This window comes from Salarias fasciatus, chromosome 22 (genome assembly GCF_902148845.1).
Source record: "Salarias fasciatus chromosome 22, fSalaFa1.1, whole genome shotgun sequence".
Taxonomy (NCBI): Eukaryota; Metazoa; Chordata; class Actinopteri; order Blenniiformes; family Blenniidae; genus Salarias; species Salarias fasciatus.
This window is the reverse complement of record NC_043765.1, coordinates 22,884,142-22,910,864: the sequence shown is the minus strand read 5'-3', so window position 1 is coordinate 22,910,864 and position 26,723 is coordinate 22,884,142. Positions and strand designations below refer to the sequence as shown.

The window sequence follows — 26,723 nt, the reverse complement described above, 5'->3', positions numbered from 1 at the left end:
TCTCGATGTGGAGGAGAAGCGGCTCTACTCCGAGCTCCTCCCTGGTGACTGAGCTCCTCACCCTATCTCTAAGGGAGCGCCCAGCCACCCTACGGAGGAAGCTCATTTCGGCCGCTTGTATCCGGGATCTTGTCCTTTCGGTCATGACCCAAAGCTCATGACCATAGGTGAGGGTGGGAACGTAGATTGACCGGTAAATCGAGAGCTTCGCCTTTCGGCTCAGCTCCTTCTTCACCACGACGGACCGATACAACGACTGCATCACTGCAGCCGCTGCACCGATCCGCCTGTCAATCTCACGCTCCATCCGTCCCCCACTCGTGAACAAGACCCCAAGATACTTAAACTCCTCCACCTGGGCTAGGGTCTCTCTACCTACCTGGAGAGGGCAAGCCACCTTGTTCCGGTCGAGGACCATGGCCTCGGATTTGGAGGTGCTGATCCTCATTCCTGTCGCTTCACACTCGGCTGCGAACCGCCCCAGTGCATGCTGTAGGTCCTGGTTCGATGAAGCCAACAGGACAACATCATCTGCAAAAAGCAGAGATGAAATCCTGTGGTCCCCGAACCGGACCCCCTCCGGCCCCTGGCTGCACCTAGAAATTCTGTCCATAAAAATGATGAACAGAACCGGTGACAAAGGGCAGCCCTGCCGGAGTCCAACATGCACCGGGAACAGGTCCGACTTACTGCCGGCAATGCGGACCAGACTCCTACTCCGGTCATACAAAGAACGGACGGCCCTTAACAGGGGGCCCCGGACTCCGTATTCCCGGAGCACCCCCCACAAGACACCACGAGGGACACGGTCGAATGCCTTCTCCAAGTCCACAAAACACATGTGGACTGGTTGGGCAAACTCCCATGAACCCTCGAGCACCCTATGGAGGGTATAGAGCTGGTCCACTGTTCCACGACCAGGACGAAAACCGCATTGTTCCTCCTGAATCCGAGGTTCGACTATCGGTCGGATCCTCCTCTCCAGTACCCTGGAATAGACTTTCCCGGGGAGGCTGAGGAGTGTGATCCCCCTATAGTTGGAGCACACCCTCCGGTCCCCCTTTTTAAACAGGGGGACCACCACCCCGGTCTGCCAATCCAGAGGCACTGTCCCCGACTGCCACGCGATGTTGCAGAGACGTGTCAACCAAGACAGTCCCTGCACATCCAGAGACTTGAGGTACTCAGGGCGAATCTCATCCACCCCCGGTGCCTTGCCACCGAGAAGCTTACCAACCACCTCGGTGACTTCAGCTTGGGTGATGGACGAGTCCACCTCTGAGACCTCAGCCTCTGCTTCCTCCACGGAAGACGTGGCGACGGGATTGAGGAGGTCCTCGAAGTATTCCTTCCACCGTCCTGTGATATCCCCAGTTGAGGTCAGCAACTCCCCACCTCCACTGTAAACAGTGTTGGCGGAGACCTGCTTTCCCCTCCTGAGGCGCCGGACGGTTTGCCAGAATTTCTTCGAGGCTGACCGATAGTCCTCCTCCATGGCCTCCCCGAACTCCTCCCAGACCCGAGTTTTTGCCTCCACAACCGCTCGGGCTGCAGTTCGCTTGGCCTGCCGGTACCCGTCAGCTGCTTCGGGAGTCCCATGAGCCAGCAAGGCTCGATAGGACTCCTTCTTCAGCTTGACGGCAGCCCTCACCTCCGGTGTCCACCACCGGGTTCGGGGGTTGCCACCACGACAGGCACCAGAGACCTTACGACCACAGCTCCGGGCAGCTGCCTCGACAATGGAGGTGGAGAACATGGTCCACTCGGACTCAATGTCTCCAACCTCCCTCGGGACATGAGAGAAGCTCTCCCGGAGGTGGGAGTTGAAAACCATGCTGACAGAGGGTTCCACCAGACGTTCCCAACAGACCCTCACAACACGTTTGGGTCTGCCAAGTCTGTCCGGTTTTCTCCTCCGCCAGCGAATCCAACTCACCACCAGGTGGTGATCGGTCGACAGCTCTGCTCCTCTCTTCGCCCGAGTGTCCAAAACACGCGGCCGAAGGTCAGATGACACGACAACAAAGTCGATCATCGACCTCCGCCCTAGGGTGTCCTGGTGCCAAGTGCACTTATGGACACCCCTGTGCTCGAACATGGTGTTCGTTATGGACAAACTGTGACTAGCACAGAAGTCCAATAACAGAACACCACTCGGGTTCAGATCAGAGAGGCCATGCGATCCAATCACCCCCTTCCAGGTCTCACTGTCGCTGCCCACGTGGGCGTTGAAGTCCCCCAGTAGAACAATGGAGTCCCCAGTCGGAGCACTGTCTAGCACCCCTCCCAGGGACTCCAAGAAGGCCGGGTACTCTGCACTGCTGTTCGGCCCATAAGCCGAAACAACAGTGAGGCACCTATCCCCGACCCGAAGGCGCAAGGATACGACCCTCTCGTTCACTGGGGTGAACTCCAACACATGGCGGCTGAGCTGCGGGGCTATAAGCAAACCCACACCAGCCCGCCGCCTCTCACCGCGGGCAACGCCAGAGAAGTGGAGAGTCCAGCCCTTCTCGAGAGGTTGGGTTCCAGAGCCCAGGCTATGTGTGGAGGTGAGCCCGACTATATCTAGCTGGTATCTCTCAACCTCTCTTACAAGCTCGGGCTCCTTCCCCCCCAACGAGGTGACATTCCATGTCCCTAGAGCTAGTCTCTGTGTCTGAGGATCGGGTCGCCGGGCACCCTGCCGTCGGCTGCCATCCAATCCACATTGCACCCAGCCCCTACGATTCCCTCGGCGGGTGGTGGGTCCACCGGAGGGTCGGCCCACGTCGCCCCTTCGGGCTGAGCCCGGCCGGGCCCCGTGGGCAAAGGCCCGGCCACCAGGCGCTCGCTTGCGAGCCCCAACCCCAGGCCTGGCTCCAGGGTGGGGCCCCGGCTGCGCCATACCGGGCGACGTCACGGGCCTCGATTGTAATATATTCATAAGGGCTATTGACCTGCCCTTGGTCTGGCCCATCACCCAGGACCTGTTTGTCATGGGAGACCCTACCAGGGGCATAAAGCCCCGGACAACATAGCTCCTGGGATCACGTGGGCACTCAAACTCCCCCACCACTTTAAGGTGGCAGGTCAGGGGGGGAGTATTCTCAAAACACCAACAAAAACTAGAATAACTGATATAATATGACACAACAGCAGTCATAACTTGTCCTTTATCTTATGAACCAGCTTTCATAAGTCTTTTCTTGTCTTTCCTGCTCAGTTTTCAAACATTTGACATCCCTGTGTTATACAATAACAGTCCTTCTAAAAGATATCATAGCATAAAGGTTGTGATCCATTGATTGGCCCAAAGAATCTTTAGATTTTCAATGATCACTACCTGAAGTTAGATATCTGATTGAGAGTAGCTCAGTATTGCCACTCAAGACCAAACTCAAGAACGTTTACGTTTTGTTTAAACGCTCTTTTTCCATAACCGTTGCGTGATCGGAGTCTTGTCTTCTCTTTTGCAGTAAAAATAAGTTTGTTGCATAAGCTCTCTGCACCGCATTATTTTCTTTCTTTGTCAGTTTGCTAAAGCTTGAATAGATCACTTAAGCACCCCTGGGTTTAATTTGTCCACGACATAATTGCCACATGAAAGCGCCCGTACCCCCACGACGTGTGTGTGTGTGTGCGGCGCGTTATCTGCCCGTACAACCAAGAAACAGCAACAGGAACATTGTGCGGCAGCAGATTGTGTGTGGGTGAGCAGGGAAGGATTTGTTGTTGCGCACCCCCTTCCTCTTTTATTTTACTCTTTTTTTTTTCAAATTTATTTATATAAATAACAAAATGACATTTTCCCTAAGCAGCGCATCTTTGGTTCATTCCTGGGAAACCCTCTTCTCGTTTCTGCTGCATCTGCGTCATCAGGAACATTTTTTTTTTTAACAGCTTTCAACCTCCCACATGATGACAAGCTTGAAAATCAAGCATGGGCGGATTGGGAAACAGAGGTGCTTCCCCTGCCTTCTTAACAACCTGGTGTGTCATCTTCAGTTGCTTGAAGTTTTTTTTTTTTTTTTTTCTGTGTCTGTGTGCTAAAATAAAGCTTTCCACATGCTCAGGTTGGTAGTCTTTATTTTTTTAAGCCAAAGTGAGCAGCTCTTTTGCCATTTCTTCCGAATCATCCGGCATTTTCCGTTCGAGCACATAGTCTCTAAGAAAATAGAAAAAAACTGTACACGTAAGGATTGTTTCCCCTCTCGTGAATGCTAATCAAGTCGGAGGAGGTTTCGCCTCATTAAGCAAAGATCCATGCGGATGTCAGCAGAACAAGTGCGGCGCTATCGGTTCTGTCTCGTTCTGGATTGGCTGCGAGGCTCAGACTGCGACGGCGGCTCCACCGTCGTGCCTGAAGGTGCTTCCATGTATCAGTCGTAACGCTGAAGGTAAAGCCACTTCATTTGCATAATTAGGGCTGGAACGTGTTAAGAGAGGAGGCACGGCGGCGTAATGAGGCGGGGAAGCGGGAGTCTGTGTGCAACGCGGCATGTGACAGCAGCCACGTTTAGACCACACTGCAGCCGATCTCTCAGGGGGGGTGGCTCTCTAATGACTTTGATTTTTCCTGGAGATGAGTCAGATCGGGCGACCTCGGCCCCGCCGCGCTCCCCGGCGTTTGAATCGGCAGCCTCCGCCCTCTGTCGTCTGCCGACGCCGTTGTTCCGGTGCAGAGCACACAGCAGCCTCCTGCTTGTTTGGTTTTCCATTCTTGGGCGTCGCGGCCGGATGAGGTGGATACTTTACATCGCGGCGCTGCCTCCGCTGTTTCGAGAGCCACACCATCCCACTGAGCAAATATTTGACTCTCGCACAGGCTTTTGTGCTCCACCCAAGCCATTGTCAAGCAATGCACTTGCTCTTTGTGCGGCGTTCGGTTGTCGTGCTCGTCATTGTTCGCCACCAGGCATCACGATATCTCAACTGCCTGATGTCTCATCTCGTGTGTGCTTTGGTCGTCCAGTTTTCTTTCTCCACCCCTGCATTCACAGGAATGAAATCATATCTTTTCGGCACGGAGCTTATTGTATTCCTTTAATTAGCTTCAAGACAATTATTCGCCGCGGCGCTCCCCGCGGACTGCTTGTCAGGTCAAGTGAAGCATCGTAATATTTATCGAGACCAGTGAGCACCTTTGTAACACCCCGGGAACGTCTGCAGTCCATTCCTACCCCAACGAGCCAGATAGCGCCCAATTAATTCTAATGATGCTTTCAGGAAATTAACATTCTAGGAGAGGAAAAAAAAAAATGTCTTCCAGACTTTATCAGATATGATTTGCACTGAGTTGCAATAAGAGCCATTCTGAGGAACTTTATAAGAGCCATTTGACTGTGTGTCACCCAGTCTGAGGCTCTGAAGTGCTCTATAAAATGAAAGGAGAAAAAAGAATGGAGGTCCTTGAAGCGAGAGTGAAAAGTGTCTCCCGGTGGAGCAGGAGGAGAATCCATATTTACATAATACAGGATCGGGTATCTCAGGGCGGCTCCAGCCTTGTATGACTTTGATAAAAATGCGTGTTTCTCAATGCAGAGTCAGCAGTGGCGTCCTTTAAGGTTAACGTCACGAGGAAAGGAATAGATAGATGCAGCGACTGAAAGTCTTACCCTGAAGCACAACTGGAACCGTGGACTTGACGTCTGAGCACAACTACCGTCGTCCCAACCAACATCCAAAAAGATTTCTGAAGTGTTTTTTGGATTGTTGAAGAAAATTTGATATGATGAGCATGCCATCATGATACATAGACTTGTAGACTTGTGATTTTCTCATATTCTATTTACATTTTCAAGTAAAAACATCTTGTTTGTGTTTTCATACCCCGAAAAGTTTTACATTTACTCAAGAAAGTTTTGAAAACGATGTCTTTTTACTAGTGCTGTCAATTCTGATCGCATTAATAACGATTAATTCATGGTCAATGACTAATTTGTCAAATTGTTGCTTGTAATCGAGCTTCAGGCCAATCCTCAAAATTCACCTGTACTGCACAGGGATGAAAAACAACATCCCAATGATGGTAAAATGAACTTTATTGTCTATTTCTTTTCTTTGAGCCAATTGCGATTAATCACAATTTTCAAAAAAATAATTGTTAACAGCCCTCCATGAATTAATTGTGATTAATCGTCATTAAACTTGTGTGATTAAGACTAAACCATGGTGTGCATCACAGTGGCAGCGTTCCCATCGTCTCCATGGGGACAACAGCATTTTCAAAAAGTTGAGTTATCAGTGGCTCCGAGCGCCACTGTGGTGTAAATGGACTCTCGAAATCCAACAGGGAGTCATAAAAGTGGGGCCTCAAGTTTGTTTTTCTGAATACTCTCACTTAAACTTTAAAGTTATTGTTATGTTTAATTTTTTTGTTTTGAAAAATAGTAAAACCTCATCGAACTGCAAATGGGAAAGTTTGAGATAACAGTGTGAATCTAAACAGAAAAACAAGCCTCTTCCTGACGAGAACCAGAATCAGTCCTGCTTCACAAGTTTTAAAGTGTAGACATTAGCACTTTGTGGTCTTATCCAAGATAGTGATTTCTTCCTGTTTGCATCCGTCATGCTGACCACTGAGATGCATCGTTTGATGAATGTACCCATTTCAGTCAGCGCAGAGTTTAATTCATGACGTGACTCGAGGCATTTTGAAGATAATGTCAACGGATGGAGTGAATGAAAGCTTTCCTGGGTTAATTCTGGTCACCAGTCGACCGCGGACGTGACGCCAGCCTGTTTATGGTGTCTATGATCGCTGCCGTTCGCGTGGGCCGCCACTCTGTCTATTAAAAGCTCTGGTGAAAAATGATTGTTCTTCCCAGCAACAGAGTCAAAGTGTTCCAATAATAGCCGAGCGTCTTAAGAAGGACTTGAATATTTTATTGGTTTTCCATTAATGAGCAATAAGCGTTATCTCCCTTTCAAAGTCCAAACCAACAAATCAGAAAGTCATCCGAGGGGTCGCTTTATTGACAGTGCATGCATGAATGACTTTGTGGATAATGACAGCGGCCACAGTAAATACAGATCACAACTTTGTAATTAGATTTTAGTTGTGTGTGGGCCTGCACAGTGAAACGCTGGATTTCACGGCTCTCACAACAACTAGTGTCTGAACAGATAATGAGAAGGGATTTACTGAAACCACTTTTTAAAAAAAAGATGAGTTCAAGTACCAAACTTTGGCTGCTTGCCGTTACCAAGTACCAATACGAGTACTTATTAAATACCATTATAATGACAAAAAAAACCCTGCATAACATCATTTTCAGTCGTGGATCATACTGACAGCAGATCGCAGCTGTAGTTGTTTCTTCAGCATGTAGCATGTAGCATGGCCCAGACCGAAATCCTCCTGTATCCACTGAGCAGTTAAACTCATGAAAGACATCGAGGTAGCTGACGTACCGAGTCCGCCGAGCTCTGAGGATCGAGTCAAGGTGAATAGTCGCAGGTAATAAATATGCAGTCATCCGATTTGGCATCACTCATTGTCCCGTCTCACATGATTTTGTAATGACTAACGGAGTGATTGTGATTGCGCACATTTCCGACTTTTGCCGCATATTGCAGAGCCAGTCTGCAACAAAAAAATGAAATGTGTTTCATTTCTTAAAAAATTGCTCCAGGCAGTCTGGGAAATCTTCAGAGTCTGGCTTATTGATCGTCGCTCCTCCTGTTTTTACCTGTTGCTGACAGATGGCGTCAAGTAATACTTCCCGGGTTGTTTCGGGGCGCTTTTACGAGTGCGCCGTGCATTAGGGATGCAGCGATACTGGTATCCCAAGTAATGAGGCTTTGCTTTTCGCAAAAAGCTTCAATAAATGCTTTGGAATTGAACTTATGGCTTAAAAAGAAAGAAAGAGAAAGAAAATGCTTATGTCTTTACAGAAAGACGGTATTTTCTTTGATAGTGAAGACCAAGGTCTGTTCTGTTGTGTGAGTTCTTAACGGGAGACTTTCAGTTCAAACCAGGCGGCTGGTTTATCCGCTCGGATGTAACCCAGCGGCAGCCTTTTTTCCTCCCTCTCCCTCTCCGTTTCGGTACAGTCCATCGACATCTGCCGCGAGAAGATAGCCCTAATTATTTCCCATCCATACGTGATTAACAGAGATTTGCTCTTAAACACTGGCTGCGCCGGGCGTGTTGAACACTCATCTCCCGTCCAGACTCGACGCAGACACGGACCGCTGGGTTCAGACAAGCCTCCACGGCTCGCCGCTTCCCTTTCACAACACTCATATTTTAAAACATTCAGCACAGTTTGGGGGGAAAAGTTGTAGAAATCTGTCTGCTGTCGTCTTCTGAAGTTCATTTTATTTTTCTGATTAAAAAGTCACGTCTTGGGTTTAGCTATTAACCCGTTTCCAAAACAAATACAGAAGTGTTATCCTTTGTGTTTTCCAGTGTTACAAACACAACACTGGACTTGTTTCTGAGAGGAAATAGTGCGGATAAGAGGAGCTGACTGTTGATCTCAGAGGAAGCACGCTGGGATTGAACAGTATACGAAGAATAATTAATACGGCCGGCCGCTTGAGGCTTCAGCCCCTCCTGGGTTTGGCAGGCGTCTCACTCCCTTCCTCATCAGGCCTGGCCGTCTTCACCAGCCACCACTGATCTTACTCTCTTAATTGCTGGCATCACGCTGTGCCTTACCAATTTATGTGAAGTCCACAGAAGCGCAGTGTGATATCGCTGCAATCACAGCGTTCAGTTTTCCGATCAGTCGGCGCTTCGCTAATGAATGGTACACGCGTAATGTCTCCAGCCAGTTTGCTTTGATTGCTTATTGGAAATGTGATGTTCTGAGCAGCCTCCTCTGAAAGCAGTGAAAAGGCCTTGTTTAGGGTAAATATGCTTTCAAGGGCCTGTTGTTTAATCTTTAAGGGGCTCTGCACCCTCGATTTTAAATATAAAAGGGGACATAAAATCCTTTAACCTCCCCAGACTTGGCACTCAGAGTTATATCTGTTTATCTCAATAAGCTAACAGAGCGCTGCTTTTTGGCCTGAGCCTTTTCTTATGCACTCCGGTTATGTAACCGACTCGCCTCGGGCGCATCCATGAGCCGGGTACTTGATTATCCTGAATTTATGCAGAGTTTTCTGACATCGGTCCCAAACTGAAGTCTGCAATCAAGAGTTGTTTACTTAATTGAGGCCAAGTGGCAGTAAATTGTATTAGAAAGAAGAAGGACAAAAAAAAAAAAAAAAAGCCGTGAAACTAGATGGTGACAGATTTATTGCTGTTTGGTTGCAGGTGAGCGTGTGGGAGGGCGAGGAGATAAGAAAGGAAGCCATAGCTCATATTGCGCCGGTGTGTGTTGATGTTTACCAAGAAGATATGCAGAGTGGTTGGAAAATAAGATTCATAAAGTCATAGAACTCCATAAAACAATAAATCCAGTAAGTTATTGCAGCAGTGGTCAATTTTTTTTTTTTCTCGCTATTTAAATATCTACAACTCAGTTTCCAGCCTTGATATCCAAAGCGATGTTCTTGCGTCGGGTGATGCAGACTCTTAGGAGGTGGCCGAGGCTATGCGGGATTAATTTGATTTTAGAATCCCCAATTAACCAGAGTACCTCAAGAATGGAATATGTAGCCTTTTTGCCGCGAGACATGTGTTCCAGGCAGCCCGTGTTCAGTCCAGTAAGCTATATGTACCCTATAGAGTAGCTGTCAGAGTGAATGATGCTGTGACCTGGATCCCTAACCCTCAAGACACTTATGTGCTAAAAGGTTTCAAACAGAAACATGGCATCCCATTAAGTTGTTTAGCTTCAAACAGTTGTTGATGCAAATTCAGCCAAATTAAAGCAACTACCAGGTCTGGAATAAATAAGATGGGATTCTCTCATCAGATCTGGAAGAGCTCATAAAAACTTTTTCTATGTGTGTTTTAGTTTACTTTGCAAGCTTTGTTATTATGGCTTTAGTAGAAAAGAACAGAAAATTATTTATTAGTCCCAGAAGGAAATTTAAATATTCACTAAAGTCTACAATCTGTAGTTGAATCTGTGGTATCTAAATATGTCAACTAATAAATTTTGGAAATGTTTATGTTGAAACTGGAAACAAGCAGACAAACTCGGTTGAACTTTGAAGCAAAACAAACAAAACAAAAAAGAAAACAGCCCAGCTGTTCTTGGTTCTGAAGACAGTCCTTTCAACCTGTGTGGAATACAAAGAGTTATAAGATGGTACAAGCAGTGAGAACAGTTACAAACTGGAAAAGAGAGAGAGAGAAAAAAAACACGTTTGGAGAGAAACACATCAACCCGACCAGGTATTTCAGAGAACTGCAGGTTTCCAGGTTGACGGGTCGCTTCCTAAATGCTGCTGCTTCAAGTGTAAAAACTGGCACTTCAGCTTAAAGAGAAACAGGCATCCCTGTGCTGTGCAATTATAAACATTTTCTCAATTTAGCTGGAACAAAGGTAAAAGAGAAGCGAATTTCCACTAAATCACTGTTTTTCTGCCCAGTTTCCGTAAGTGTGTCTCGCTCAAAAGGAGGTACTTGACTGTTTTTGTCGGGTCTTAGAAGGTCGTTTTGTAGAAGTGAAGAAAGCAGCGTAGAGAATCGAGACTCCGTTGAAGTTTGTGTGACGTGACTCAACACAGCAGCACAAGATTGGAAGTGAAGCAAAGAAGCCTGAAAAGTCAGCATAATAACACAATATCGACAGATATATCCCGAATCGGGGCTTGAAATAGGAAATAGTGAGAGTTGTTTTGTACTCTCAGATGCTTTTCAAAAAGATGTTTCACTGGCTTCAAGCTCAGTTGTCATGTAAATGGACACCAAAAACAGTGCAAAAGTTTTCCGTTTTCTCTTGAACATGTTACATTTGATTGTCTTTCATGCATATCTTTGGACATTAAGCATTTCTGTCCGTTTTGTAGCTCGGTGTTGGTTCATCGGAGGAGCCCTGCAGCTTTCTAATTCCTTTGACCGCTGTGTAGGTAACACAAAGAACTTTATTTGTAGTTGTCTTTCTTTTGTTATTATTTCTGCCACAGTCAGATTTGGCTGCGAGTCAACAACTTTCTGAGAGTTGTACACAAAGAAGTAGCCAAGACGGGCATCTGAGTGTGGGGCCATTAAAGTGTGATGGCACCGGGCCATCTCACTGTTGCCCTCCCACACTATTGATTTGTGTTATTTTGGGACATTGCTGTGTGGCAGAGAGAGCTACAGTGTTGTTGTTTTTGTGTTCCTGATCAGCCGCGCTCACAGTGTACTGAAGACAGGATCCTTGCGTTGTCGAAGGTTAGCAATGCGTCTTCAACAGCGCAGGAATACGCTCCTCCTCCTCGCTCCTGCCTTCATGAGGACGGCAGTTTGTCACGATGTCCAGACATTGAATAGAGGCACAGAAATAGCTTTGTAGCTACTTTTTTGAATGTAGGCGTTCTCTGCGACCTCTAAATTGTTTTTACGTGAGGTCAGAAGAGGTCAAGCTGGCCCAGTCAAACAGATGGCAGCTTTATTTACACATTTAAGCAACAATGTATTGCGTGTGCTTTGTAATAACAAATGTAAAGTTGGCAAGAGAAATGAGAAGAGTGAGAAAGTAATAAATGATACCTAAACAAGAAAATCTAGAGGAGATCAGAGTTGCCTGTTTTAGTTTTGCACAAAGTACGCCCAGTATCGTATATCCACAGATTCCTCAAATTCTCCTAATTTGGTTTTTTCAAACCTAATTTTAATAACTACAGAGTGTGCAAAGCCCCGGGCCCATGATGTGACCTCTGGCGTCCCCCCAAGATAGTTCTACATTAGAACCCGCTGAGATACTTTTTAATTTATGAGCATATAAAGTTATAGTTTTATAATCCTGAGGGTCATAATATTAAAAAAAAAAAAAAAAGAAAAAAAAAAACTTTATTCTTATAGAGTTTTTTGTCATAACTATCAGGTGATGCCAGTTTTCAAACTTACAAAGTCACATTGAAATGACGGCTTTCAGTTTTGGGTGTCCGTTTACACGACAGTGGTGCTCGGAGCAACTGAAAACGCCTCCAAAGGTAGCTGTGTGGAATGTCACCGAAGTCCTTTATTGTTTATGTTTACAGCGTATTGTTTTCTGCGGTTTCATTGGGCTCGCTTGCCGAATCGGTTTCAGAGACTCGTAGAAACGATCAGAGGCAGACCTCCTGGGAGCAGCGTCAGGCGGCTCACACACACAGCCTGATAGAATCCTCCTTTTCATGTCTCTGTGTTTGAGGAATGACGGCGTTAGACGAACCCGACACGCATTAGCACGATGTAGGGAGCGATTCTCCCGTTGTCTGCTCCTAACAAACGTGACGGTGCTTTGATATTCCTCGACCTCTTCGGCGCTCGTCGCGAGAGTAATCCTTTAAAGTCGGAGTGGCTTCGACTGCCAGAGACGGTCTTTGCCACAGATTCAGTCGTCGTCAGTCAAGACTCGTATTCATTCATTATATTCCTGCTCATACTCTCACAAGAGCCTCTTCACTCCCATTGTGATTCTCTCTTGAAGAGTGCGCCGCTCTCGTTCCCACTCATAGTCTGACATGCGGCAACAAGGCGCATTGTTATTTGAGTCAATAAGAGCATCTTAACCAGCCGGGTTCTGTTCGCCGGCTGTTTGAACGCGGCTGGAAACGGAGGGATGAGGGTGTTTTAAGCAACGCCGACCTCGGCGCTGCTGCGCAAACAGAGCGCCGGCGGAGGACACTCCAGTGTTCTCGAAGAGGACAACTTGAGAGATGGGATGTTGAGGGCGAATAAACAGACGTCCAGCGAGATACCGAGCCGGTATCTGTCTGCCGAAAACCCGGCTTCCCAAACCTCAGGTCTGCCCGTTTGGGATGGATCCGCTCAGAATCTGTCGCCGCTAACCGTTTAATGATTAAACACAAGGAGCGCCGGACTCCAGCTAAGAGGGGACAGATGGACGACAATTACTCAGACGTTTTAGAAAGATGCGTTGAGAGAATGTTCAATCTGTAAATTGATGGTCGTCTCGTTGCGGTTCCACCAAAATGTATCGTTCCCTCCTGTTGCGTCTTGTTGTTTCCGGGGCGGTCCTGAGAGAGGACAGCGCGAGCCGCTCGGGCCTCTGTGTCCCCGGCGATAGTCGCGGAAAATTTTTCATGTCTTCCTCAAGCGAGTGGGACGACGTCCAGACGCGTCCCTGGCTTGTTTTCACGGCAGCAGATGGAATCTTTAAACGGCCGTTGAAGCAAAAGACAACAGATATCAAGTGAGTGGTTGTTATGGGGATCATTCTAAAAGGGGGCAGATGGCTTCGGGGGTGGGGGGGGGGGGGCCTATCGGAGAGCCGGCGAGTTATTTTTAGACCTGCGGCGGCGCACCTCAACCTTTTAAAGCACATCCTCCGCCTCCATCGGAGCATTCATCAGTGACCCTGGCTCGCCGGCGGCCGCTGGCCGGGCCGAGCTGTTAGACCGCGGCGACCTGCTCACCTGGGCGGCAGCGCGGCTCTTTGTTCATGTTCACGCCGGAGGAAGAGGCACCGACAGGTCCTGTGCTCCGATCCTCAAACCGCCACATTGCTGTTATTTCAGGCAGGAGTTCTGTTTCTCTTCGGACGCTCAGAGGAAAGCAGATTCTCATTCAGGAAGGCCTGTCGACGCCGTCTGAGCGAGAGTCAGGTCAACTTTTTTTCATAAGTGTTTCAACTGTGTGCCGCTGGAATTCAGTTTTACCACCTTCTATTTCCTTCCTTGTGTGAAACACTGTCTTTTATTAACATTATGTAAATAAATAAATCAATTTTGCTAAAATATAGACACAATTACTTGCTTTCAAGCTTACGTGTGCCATAATTTCACATTTTGATGCCAAAACTTCAGAAAATATTGAGTCTTTTGTCGTTAAATGACAGGTTATTGCAGAGATACGAAGGCTGAGACGACATGCTGCAGTTCTCTGGCAGGTTATTTCAATCTGGACATGGATCAAATAGATTCTTCAGTCATGAATATCAGCTGTTGATTCATCCAAACTAATTACATCGAGATCTTTTCTCAACACACACTTTTTCCAGTGTCCAAACAGATCTGCTCAGCGGGCGGTCAGGGGAGTCTGGGGAACTCGGCCCGGATCTGGAGGAGTCGTATCGTCTATTTACCGTCTGATAACCTAAACTGTTCACACCGTGCCGCGCTACAACTACATCGCACACAGCCTCACACAAACACACACACACACAACCCACACACTCAACCTATGTGCTATGTTTTCCTGCTAATTTCACTTAGATATTGAAAACAACATCGCGGTGCCGAGGCGCCAAGAAGGTAGCGTTGTCGCGCTCGTTTCCGGTCATTTTTTTTTCTTTCTTTCTTTCTTTTGTTTTGCTTTGGCCAGTTCTCTCTCTCTCTCTCTCTCTCTCTCTCTCTCTCTCTCTCCATTGTGTCCCTGAGCGCTGCTGTCAAACTCTGGAACAACATGAAATGATTCTGATGCTGAAGTATTTAGGCCTTTTGTTTCATATTTGAAGAAAAACAGAATCAAACTGTCCTTTTTCTTCCATTGTTTCCTCTTTTCATGATCACAGCTTTTTGCTGACGTCGTCACTTTTCCGTCCGACTCGCCGCCCTCTTCCTGTCTCGCTGTTTTCATATTTTAGTGTGAAACCCTGCGTCCCTGTCCGGATCCGATCCGTCCAGCCTCCTCCTGCTGCGCCGTAACTCCCCAGCGGATCTTAATGAGCTCCAATCGACGCTCGGCTGTGACGCGCGCCGTAATCTTGTAAGCGCCGACGAGTCGCCCGGCGCCGCTCGCCGTCCTTATCTTCCACCTCCCAACTTCCAGGGCGACAGCGATACGGCGAGCGGCGGAGAGGCTCGATTAATCTCTGCGTCGTGGTTTTCATCCTGGCGCAGGAGGGAGGCGTCGTCTCTCCCCCCGTCTGTCTCTCCGCTCCCCTCCCGGTTGCGATGGCGACGCCTGCTGCAGCTCTTCGCCTCTGCAGACTCTCAACAGCAGCAGCATCTGGCCTGAAGTGTGTATCTGAGTGTGTGTGTGTTAGCAGATGTTACATAACATGTTGCTAGTGCAGCACCTGCTCATTAGCGCAGGCAAGAAATTAATAAACAGATCGATTCCTCGACTTCCAAGCCGTCGTTAATGAAGCCGCCACAGGCGCCCGAATCGATGGTCTTTAAAACCGGACTGTTTGGAGTTCTGAGCCGGTTTCGTCACCAGCAGCGCCGGCGGAGGCGCCACCTGCAGCTCTGTATTTTCAAGTTGCACCAAACTGATGCACTGAAAATGTGTTTTTAACAAATAAGGAATCTCCTTCTTTCCCCCTTTTCAACCCTCCACTCCAGGAGAAAGAGGCTGTTTCACTCTAACAGTCGTCAGTGAGCGGTTCTGGAGTCTGAATGACTGACAGCCAGTGGATAAAGTTGCTGGAAACTCCCGGTTGAACTCTCAGACATGTCACATTTTATCTCTGTCATAGATTTTTTTCTTTTTTCCTCCTTTAAACGTCAGAATTGTGACTTGAGACTCAGAACAAGCTCATCCTTCCAGTGTGAGAGTCATGAGTGACCCTTTATTTGACTCGATATCCTGAATTCACATTAATAGTTCTTCACCTTAAAGTGACGTCTTCATGCAGTTTCTGTTTTAGACTTCCAGAAAGCCTCTTGCTAATCCGAGCGACGTGTAAATTTCTTGATGTCAGCCTCACAGTGCTGTCAAATCTGTGAATAAAAGAATCAGTGAAGGAAAAAAAGTCCTTTTCTGGCTTTCCGAGGACCGAATATTGAAACAGTCCATCACAGGGAGACAGAATAACAGTTTAATTCAGGTCACCTGTTAGCTTTGAATATTTGAGAAAGCCAGAGAAAACTCAGAAAATTGCCACCTGAACTCAAAGCTATGAGAAGAAACTGCAAACCACGACACCACTGACGTGTTGTCAGTATTATGAAATGTTTAGATATGATAAAAAAAAAAAATGACCAAAAATCATCAAAAAAGCAGCCCAGAGCTGCTCACAGCGTCTCAGTAGGAGGAATAAAGGGATCCAGTCCTCCGTTCTGCCGCCTGATTCAGCCTGAGAGGCGGAACCCGCGGTCGGCCTGCAGGCGGCCGGCGTTCCTCGACGCGGGGATTCGGCAGAAGGTAAACCGGAGCGCGGGAGGAAACACAGCAGACGCTTTTAAAGAGCCGCTGTTCGGTCTTGACCTTTGGAGCCCTCTCGGCGGGAGGCTCTCTTCAAAATGTGAGCGCCGGCTCGCGGCATTAATTTCCCGCCCGGCAGCCGGCGGCGGGAGTGTTCCACCGCTTGGTTTTTCTGTTCCTCCCCTGCTGCTGGCTGATCTCAGTCACGGGCCGGTCTGAGCGCCGACGCGCCGTCCGGGGTAACGGAGAAGCACTCCGGCCGTGGGCGTGCGTGACTTCGCTGCGCGTGTGTGTGGGAGTTCATCGGCTCATTACTGCCTCGCCGTCCTGTTTGTTCGCTTTTTATGTGACAGAATTTGTTTCCAGTTTTAGAGCCGATGTAGGCTACCTATAATTTGCACATCTCCTAGCAACAAGACTTTGAACAAACTAAATATAACTATTTGCCAAGGTGTCACGATAAGACTCGGCGCTGTCGGCTATGGGAGGATCGAGTGCTTCGTTTTGGACGCGGACGCCTGAATGCATCACAGACGCAGCGTCGAGTCTCGGATGAGGTCGTTTAAATAATGCTGGAAACATTAAAAAGAAAAAAAATCTGATTTCAAGCAGAGTTTTTGGTGTTTTTGCATCATTCATACAACTGCCAAGCAAAACCTCGATGCCCTTTGCTTTCTGGAGGCGTTAAACAACAAAATCAGGAATTCAAATAGTAGATTTCAACTACCTTCAATAACCTAATTTTTTTTTTTTTAATTATTGGACCATGAAAAATAAGGAAATTCAGTCAAAGTATCAAAGTTTGATTAACTTTCTTTGAACATTTCACTGATTTACAAATGTTTTCACCAAATAGTTTCATGTAACCTTCCGAATACAAAATACTTGAAAATGAGGGCCTCGAAATTTCTTTGAACGTGATACGTTTCTCCTTGAATTTCTAAAAAAAATAAATAAATAAAAACATGGAAATTCTCAGTAAAATTGCTCCATGTTTTGCCCGTGAGCGAAGTCCGGCACAAAATGTTCAGACTAATTGGCAAAAAAAATCTTGGAAGATGCTCCAGATGTGCAACTTGCATCTGACTGGATTGGACTTCTGAGTTTTAATACGAAGCAGAACTTGAACAGAAAGTTACTTGAAGGCGAGTTACTGGTTACTGGTGAGCGATGTGGGAAACTTCCCCTCTGCAAACTTCACCAAGAGGTTTTAAGTCTAGTTTGTACAACAGAGCCGTACGATAACATGGGAGATCTGATCTGAGATAACTACACAGTTATGCAGATGATGTGTAATCATTTGTGTGAGCCGACCTGTTTTTTTTTTTTCTCATATTTTCTTGATTTCCCTTCAAGAATGTCGGAAATATTTAGGATGATTTGGGAGGTTTTATTAGTTAATCTAGCAGTGTTTGTGATTTGTCATTTCTGACACTTGTCTTGCATATTTTCTTTAGGTTCTGTCATTTTAAATTTGCAAAATGTGAATAATTAATGCCGGGAAACAATTTCTCACCGTTTAGCCTTTTGCCATGTTTAATTTCCACATGTTAAAAATGCGATGACTTTAAAGTCATGAAGTATTGGAGCCAGCCACAAAGTTTCGAACATACCTTGATGGATTTTGGTTAGCTTTTCAGCTTTAGCAGTGCTAAAAACAGGAGATATTGCCTCCTAAAATGTGATGATAGCTTTTTTTGGGGGGTTAGCTAGCATGTATGCGACAGTCATGCTCTGGCAACAACTTGAAAATTGACATTTTTCACATTAAATCCAAATTTTACACCAAAAAAAATCATCATTTTCTAGAATTTTGCGAAATTACGCTGTTTGTGACAGAAAACTTTCAATGTGAAAAGACTGAGATTAGAAAAATACAATTTTTTTGATGAACAAGGTTTATTTTTGCAGAGGTCATGGCGTTGTGAAGGCAGGCGCTCTGATCAGTGTCGTTAGAAGAAATGGAAAGAAATGCTCAAGTTACCAAATATGATTTCAAGAAAACAAATGGAGTGTGGCTCGTGTGTATGGAGTGAAGCGTGTGTGATATAGAGCTGAATGTCACCTTCCTGTATTTCACCCCCGGGTGGCGGAGATCACTCGCTGACCGTGAAAGCCGCCCACCCCCACCCCCACCCCTCCCATCACTCACCACATGCCAAAGAACTCCGGCTCTTCCACTCACGACTGAGTGATTCTCCTTCTTTAGTCTGTTTCCTCGGCCTTTTCAATAAATTCACCACCTGAACACCAGGGGGCGTTGGGGTTCAGGAGGGTTTGTCGTGAAATAGTGTGAATCTCCTGGCACATTTGGACGGTGATTGAAACATTTGCAGTTTGATTTGCGATAAATAAACACCCAGCTGTTTCATTTTGTTTGTTTACGGTGCAAACCGGAACTCGGAGCGGATCAGTGTGAATTTAGCGTGTAGCTCCAGATTCGGGAGGGCTTCTCGGCGTGTCGCAGAACAACTCCATCGATGTGATGCCTCGACATAGACTGACCTTGACGCTGTTTGTCAGAGCCGCGGGCGTGACATTATAGAAACGTTGTGGCCAGTTTGGACGCGTGTTCATGCCGCTGTCCTTTTTCCGGAGCGGCGTTACTCTGGTGGTTTTATTCTTATGTGTCTTGTGTTCTGATGATCCAGCTGACTGAGCTCCAATCAAACCGCAGCCTGTCTCTCTCTCTCTCTCTCTCTCTCTCTCTCTCTCTCTCTCTCTCTCTCTCTCTCTCTCCCCCCCCTCTCTGCGCCGCCGCCAAATAGGTGCGGCATTATCTGAAATGAATTGAACTTGTTCTGTGTGTGTGAGCGTGTGTGTCACTCTGGGATTGTTCCAGCAATCTCATTCGTCCCCCTTCAAGACTGAAATTAGTCATGCATGAGATTAACAGGAGGGAATTCAGTTTAATACCCGCGGCTCCGGCTCTCTCCGCCGATGTCAATAAAATGTATTTTAGGACAAACAAAGCCCATTGATCCCCCGGCAGGAACAGTATGATCGGCCATTAACGCCCCAGTGCGGATGAATACAAATGGGACGCCTCACATTTCAGCTCCCCGGTTTCTCGCCGTCGCCGTCCTCGCTAACGCCGCCCGTCTCCTCTCTCTGGTCCAGACGTGCTGGTGAACGGGAAGCCGTGCGACTGCGACGTGGTCGCCGACTGCAGCGTGGGCGACGCCGTGACGCTGGAGGTGAAGCTGACCAACCTGAGCAAGAACCCGGTGGGGCCGCTGGCGCTGACCGTGGTGCCCTACCAGGACTTCCAGAACGGCGTCCAGAACTACGAGCTGGAGGAGGCGGTCACCTTCATCGGCTCCAACACCTTCTACATCGACACGGTGAGTCCGAACCGTCCGGATTCCAGATCCATATGGCGAGTTCCTTGATAAACACAGATTCTGTTTTCCGTGTTTTCTGCCTGCAGGTGAAACCCAGAGAGAGCTCGGTGTGCGAGGGCGCCCTGCTCTTCCTCTACACCGGAGACTTCTACCTGAACATCAAGTTCCAGGACGACAGCGCCGGACGGGAGCTGCCGCTGGCCTGGTTCACCCTGCCCAGCGTCCACGTCAGAGCCCTGGACCCCCCGCTGCAGGCCGGGGCCTAGACCCGGGGGGGTTTTTATCGTTTGTGTGTGTAAATACAACAGACTGCATTTGAAATACGTGTAAATATATTCAGCCAAATACACTGGACGTTTGAGGCAAAATGAAGGAGATAACAAAGTGCTAAAGAGCTAAAATCCACTCAAGCTAGTAGAATCAGCATTTTTGTTTGTGCCAAACACGAGACACAAAATCTGCTAACGCTGGTAGAACTTAAAGATTTTGTTATTTTTTTGATTCTGAGGTTGGTATGAACATGTTTAAGAGTCAACCAGTTTATCTTTGAAACTGCTAGTTTGATAGAAAGCTGCTGTTCCCAGTTGGCTAATCCAGCCCAAGCGTTGAAGTTACCCCTGAAGGAAGCTGAGATTAGCTTTGTCTTTGCACAGTTTTCATGCATTTTGTCATGTTCAGTTGGGTATTTTTTTTTTTTTTGTGATAAAGTGCCATATATAAAATGCATTTTTCTTTCAGTCCGTTGAGACTTTCCACTCGCCTCCGCAGCAGCTCACTGCATCATTGAGGAATTCTGCGTGTGACACACCGTTTCTGTAAATAAACATCCAATCAACAAACTCTTTCCTCCATTCGGACACATTTATAGTCCTGTGCGTTTTTTTGTGTGAGCAGATTTTTTTACTCGCTCTCGTTCGTCCAGAGACGACTTACCGCTTCCTTTTTTTTTTTTTTTTTGGGAAGGAGGGAGCTCAAATCTGACATTTACACTTTTTAAAATCCATAAACCGTGATTGCCGAGGAAAACACTGCCGGCTCATTTTTAACTTTTAATTTATCCTCGGGAGAGTGACTGAACACCTTGAGTAACAATGACATTAATTATTGAAGTGTAAAATACTGCAGCACATTTAACAGATCCTTTTTTTTTTTTGTAACAGAGTCTTCCGATGATTTATTTTTTGTTAAAACATCATCAATACTTGGCAATAATTAACACTAATTTAGTTAAATTTGTCATATTTCACGCAGCCTTGTGTATGAATATAACTAACCGGATGATGGAGAAACTAGACTTTAGGAAGCAGTTTCGGTAACTCATCAGGGGGACAAGCATCAGCCTGTGATGCATTTTTACTAAATTTTTTTTTTGAGGCCAATTACTAAAAACTACAGTGAATAATTTTAAAGATCTCAAGCCTTTTTTTATGTCCCATATGCATTCCATCATATTAAAGACCATGAAAAATTGAGAAATATCACAATATTCAATTTTTTTTAGACAAATACATGGATTTTTTTAAAGTTATATTGAAAATTGCAATTCTGAGATTCTGAAGAGATGGAGGAGGGTTATGGATGTTTGCAAAACTGACTCTTTAAGGCTACTGCTGCCTTCCGATTGGTCAGCTAACAGGAAGTGTATGTTTTAGCGTATCTTTCGTCAGTGCTGAGTCAAGCCTGCTAGCATGTGTTTATTGCTGCTGAGTCATTTACGAGAGTTGTCATGGGAGCACGCGGATAAGTGCGGATGGCCTGGAGACAGAGATTTCAAACTGATCTCAAATCCATCATCGTCACCCGGCGCAGGTCTCATCCACTGTGCCGACAGTGTTTAAGGAGAAGGGTCGACCGGCATTCCCAGCGGAACGAGCCAGACTGATGCTGCTGAACTGCCTGAATGAAGCTGTCAGTTCAAACACTTTCGTCACCACAAAATGTGTTTATATGCAGACGATGTTTCACTTTGCATCACAAACCCCTCAAACTCACTTGCAGACGTCCAGAAGTTGATTAATACACATAGTGATGTGTCTGGCTTTTCCATCAACGGGACGAAGGCCCACAACCTGCCAATACATAGATGAGATGCTAGAAAACACGTAAATCCATCAAATATCTTGGAATTAATATTGCTCCCCAAATTTTAACGGACTCCTCAGACTTAACCACACAACTGCCACAAGAAATAAAAGATGATCTGCCGAGATGGACATCACCACCCTATGTGTTATAAACAACTACTGTTTAATCAGTCATTGTGCAATTTGTTTTGTAATCTTTGATTTGTTATATATTCATCTTGTTTTTCTTGCTGAATGCTGCCTTGTGTCCAGATCGTTACTGTAACAGTGGAACTAGTTCTCCTTGAACTCACCTAAGAAAGTACAGAAAAAACTCACTATCAATGTATGAAAATTATGAAATATCAGAGAAAAATATGGTTCTTGAACGTCTCCACTTCCATAAGTGCCCTCTCAAAAACGTTTTCACAAATATTCCAAACTACTAGAATTCAACCACAGATCCTCATCAACACCGAAATAAATGATCTGAAGATAAAGAAACTCCATCAGACTTTGACTGACGCACTATTTGTAACTATTCCCTCCTCCGTGACTTTTGATTTCATGACACAACTCATCCAGTGTAAAATCCAACACGTCTCACAACTTAGAAACCCCAAATTGTATTTACTGCCTGGCATCTGTTGGATATTATTTCCACATATTATGGCTTCGTAAACACACCCAAACCCTGTGGTCAGAGGTCATAAACAAGCTCTGAGAGGTACTCAGCCTCAGTATCCCTGTCTGCCCAACAGTTTTTCTACTACTAGATGATAAATCAATATTACATCTGTCTCATTATTGATAAAAGTATTATTGACCATCGCCTGAAAAACTGTGACGTTAAATTCGAAAGAAGGGCAAAATTTCCCGAAATGAAATGGTTAAATCTACTTACCAGACTTCATAACCTGGAAACAATATTCTCCAGTGATGACTATGACTCCTTTGACAAAACCTGGTTGTCATTTATACAGTACATACAACGCATAACGTTCTTAACTTCCACAAAACTCTCACAAGACCATCATCAATAAAGCTATCCCACTCCTTCTATTGGTTTACGTCCTGTCTTCGGTTCCTTTCTGTGTCTGTATTGTGTGACAAAAATAAAAAAAAAATTAAGACACCTGTGATGATCACAGGTTTTCTGAGATTCTGACGAGACGGGAATGTGAAACTGAGGTGTGAAAAAAAACAATGCTTTCCACTTTAATCTCCAGCAGAAATAACCCATCTACACTCTCTGTCAAAGAAGACATTTTGTTCCAGGTGAGTTTATATGTTAAACTTTAGCATCTTGATTCTGTTTTTGTAGTGTTATAAATTTCTGTTACGATCACTGTAACAATAAAGAAGTCGGTGAAATGACGTTAACATAGCATGGCTCCCAATAATTAATCCAGTGTCATCTGCATACGTACTGATCTAAAAGCATTGTGGCTTCAACTTTCCTTGCAAACAGAACAGAGCTTTGATGTTCGCCATGTGTTTACCTGATGGGTACATACAGAGGTCAGAGGTTAATTCCCTCTCTATGAACCCAACATGACATCTTATTAGCATATTTCTGGACTATAAGCCACGTTGTTTGGTACTTATGTGACTTAGATTAAAGAAAACTTACTGTATATTTTAAAAAAAGTTATACCAGTACATATCTGGGACCACTAGACATCACCGTATGACAACAGAATGCTGCCACAGGGGAAAAAAAACTCAATTATTATAGTATTTGACTGGCAGAGCACGTAAAATGCCAGAAAAAAAGCAAACTTTGGTCTTCACAGATGGCTCTGGAACAGCATCGTCGACGGTGCAGCTGAATCTGAAGATGGAAAATGAACCCGTATCATTAACAGTGTTGGGAAAGTTCAGTTTCTACGTGAAATATTTTAAAGGTCAGTTCACAAACCAGTTCAGTTCATAGTTCATCATTCAAAATTTTGATCTACGGCCACAGTTCTAAATCCAGGTCGTCCATTCTGGAGAAGTTCTGAAAGATTAAGCTGGCAAATTTACGTTTCCAAAACTTCTATTAATACTTAGAAAACCTTTTAAATCAGTTTGTCAGTGATATGAAGGCGAAGGAGCAGAGAGGATGGTGATAAGAGGCTGTCTGCTTCAGCTGGTAGGAATGAAGACAAAGAGCAGGAGTTAATCTGTTTGATTGTGTTATTGATCAAACTTTGACATGTTTGTTTAAACTTTAGATGCTTCCAGCTCAGAGTGAAGCTCCAGTTCCTCTGTTTGGGAAGCTTTTTTTCTTTATTACTCTCCTCACCTGCAAAGAATACAAAGAAAGAATACAGTTTTAGTAAAGACCGATGATTTTACGCTACTCTCCACTGATTGTATGTAAAGTCAAAGAAATGAGTTGTATAAAAAGTACGAAAGCACACAATTTACACTCCATCCTGGCAAGTTGCTCATTGTCCGTCAGAAGATGGATTTCTGCATCCATTCGTGTTCAAACATATCAATTTAACATAAAGCTTTTGTGAAATGAAACACGATTTGTTTACTCTTGAAACATTGTTGTGTAAATGAGGCCTGAGCAGAGACGACGAGTTGGGTTTTTAGTCTGGATTTCACGGCATTTTCCCGCCGGAAGGTCACATTTGAAGCTCACTAGTCGTAACTGTGCCAGTTGATCAGTTATTCACGAAATGCAAACACTCTCAAAGTCATGCCCTTCACGCTTATTAGCCTGTTTATCCCTTTATTTAGTTAAAAATGGATTGTGTGTGTACGGGAATGTGGAAACTTTCCGTCGGCTTCAGCGATAAAAAGCTGGTTTCGTTTCAAGCGCTCGCCCTCGGCTGCAGGAGCGGACGGGCCAGCCGAGAGCGGCGCACTTTAATATGCTAATGAGAGTCCGCGCATATTGTTTTCTCAACCTCACTCTGACCCCCTTCAAACGAGTTTACTCAGTCTTACCAGCGTGATTTACGAAGATGAGCGCCAATTTAAAGAGTGCCATCCTTTTCCCGTGCGGCGGCCGCATTCGTCTTATTCTCACTTGTTTCTGGGGTCGCTCACGGCACAGGAAGGAAACTTCAGAGCAGCAACATCCTACAAAGACCAGGCTTTGTGTTTAAGTTTGGAAACGTTGACATTTTACCGTAAACATATAAGCTAATAATAGCTGATTATCAGCTTGACGATAAAGTTGGGGATATTTGGCTTTCAGGTGAAATTCAAGGAAAATGTCTGAATGTCAGAAATAAAATCCGGCCAGAGTGGAGGGTACACCACAACAAAAAAAATGTTGCCGTCTCAATAACTTGCCATTCGCCCTCCAGCATCAATTACAGCTTGACAGGACGTCTCCTGCTGTTGACAAGGGGGCTTATTGTCTGCTGAGGCGTGGCGTCAAACTCTTCTTGAAGGGCGGCCCTCAGGTCATCGAGTTATGAGCCTCTCTGCGGCAGCCCGGCTGATCCCAGAGGTCTTCTCTGGGGTTCAGGTCAGGAGAGAGTGCAGGTCACTCAGTTTGATGTACTGAGTCCCCAGCAGTTGTTCTCTGATGATTTCACTGAGATTTCACCTCGATGAGCTGGAGTTTTGTGATCCATGAAGATGAAATGAAGCCTGGGCTGTTCGTGCAAGATCTCAATGACTGAACTAATGTTTCTCAAAGTGTTATGACTAGATACACCTGGCCATGCTGTAACTCCTCCACCACCAGCGGTCCGTCTGCACAGCGCTCTGCTTGGCGTCTCGTTCATCTAAGATAAAGGACTTTCAGCTCTGAGGCCCTCTGCTCCGTCGTCCTGTGTAAACTCACACTGTTCCATCGAGACGATGAAGCCTGTGCCTGGTGGTGAGGTCTGTTACTCTGCAGGTCTTCCAGCATGCCGACCAAAGGTCGTCCATTTTCTGTGTCTCACTCCGGTCTCCCTGTATCTCTGTCCAACCTGCTGGTGATACTCTGTCCATCTGAGAACTTCTTGTCTGAAGCCTTCGACACTGAAGCCCACTGATCAGTCATTGGGTGTGGTCTTGGTCTCATGATGTTTTAAACGTGAGCAGCGTGATGCCGAAGACTGTTTAAACACCAATTCTGAGAGAAGCAGGAAGTTTCTCGGTCGGGGAGCAAGCACCTGTTGTGAATTTAACCTAGAAAGCATTAAGCTGTGCCAAAAACACCGAACAGTTAGACATGTGCAATAAAAGGCTGAGCGAAGGTCACATTAGGTTCACCCTGAAGCCGCTCATGGTACTCTCATGGCATTTGGAAGCATTTTGACATTCAGTACCAAAGGTAAACAAGAATAAAATGAATCTCCAGCATCTGAGACTGAAAGGCCACCCGCTCTGCTTAGATGTAGGAAGATGGTGGCTGTTGGTGTTCAGATAACCAACAATCAGCCATGACAGCGGAGTCATATTTCATAACCTGAAGACACTCCGGGAGAGAAAGTATTTAGTCTGCAAAATAAGCTTTCTATTCACGTGGTTCCTCTAATGTAGATTTGAATGAATATCATTATTCTAAACTTTGACACCATCGTCCCACGGCTGAGGAGCGTCTCGTCTCTGGTGTTTAAATGAGGTCTCTTATCAGATATGAGCGTTATTAGCCACCGAGCTTAATTAGCTGGCGGTGTACCTGCAGTTCTGATTGTAATCAAGCCAACAATCAGCCTGCGCCGCCTGCCCTCCCAGGCATGTGGAGGATCTTCCACCCGGGAGCAAACGGGAGCCTTTTGGCTGAGAGGTGAAGAAATCCCCAGGAAGACGAGCGCTGCGGCATTCCGTATGAAAACATTCATGCAAACGACTCCTGAAGAAGCCAGAGTTCAATTAAAAAAAGCCTTTCTCTTCTCTCACAATGCCGTGTGGTTAAGTCTCGTCCGTTCGCACATATCTGCAACCTTGATGTGGAAATGATGTCGACAGGGGAGCGAGGAGGGGCCGCGGAGCCGGGAGGGTGAGGAGGGGGGGGGATTAAGGTGTGTGCAGAAGAAAGACGAGAGCTTTGACACCTGCACTCGCTCCTTCGCTCTCACGCCCGAAGCACTGCAGCGAGAGAGAGACGAACAGAAGAAGAAGGAAAAAAGAAGACCTGGCGGAGGAATCCTCAGCCGCAGCATATTTACTGATCCACTGTGACTTCCTGACTTAATTAACGCGCTATCTGCTGCAGCACCCGAGCTGGTAAATATGAAGTAAACCCAA

The 26,723-nt window shown here is 46.0% G+C and overlaps 1 protein-coding gene across 3 annotated transcripts in view; it reads left to right on the top strand.

The window, feature by feature from the left end:
• Positions 1-20,297, top strand: part of trappc9 (trafficking protein particle complex subunit 9) — a 210,913-nt gene extending 190,616 nt beyond the window's left edge. For all 3 annotated transcript variants that reach the window (XM_030120460.1, XM_030120459.1, XM_030120458.1), the window contains 2 exons: positions 19,247-19,470; positions 19,557-20,297. In XM_030120460.1, the coding sequence (XP_029976320.1) occupies positions 19,247-19,470; positions 19,557-19,736 (404 nt within the window). In that variant the 3' untranslated portion in view covers positions 19,737-20,297. The remainder of the gene's footprint in view (positions 1-19,246; positions 19,471-19,556) is intronic.
• Positions 20,298-26,723: the final 6,426 nt, after the last annotated feature.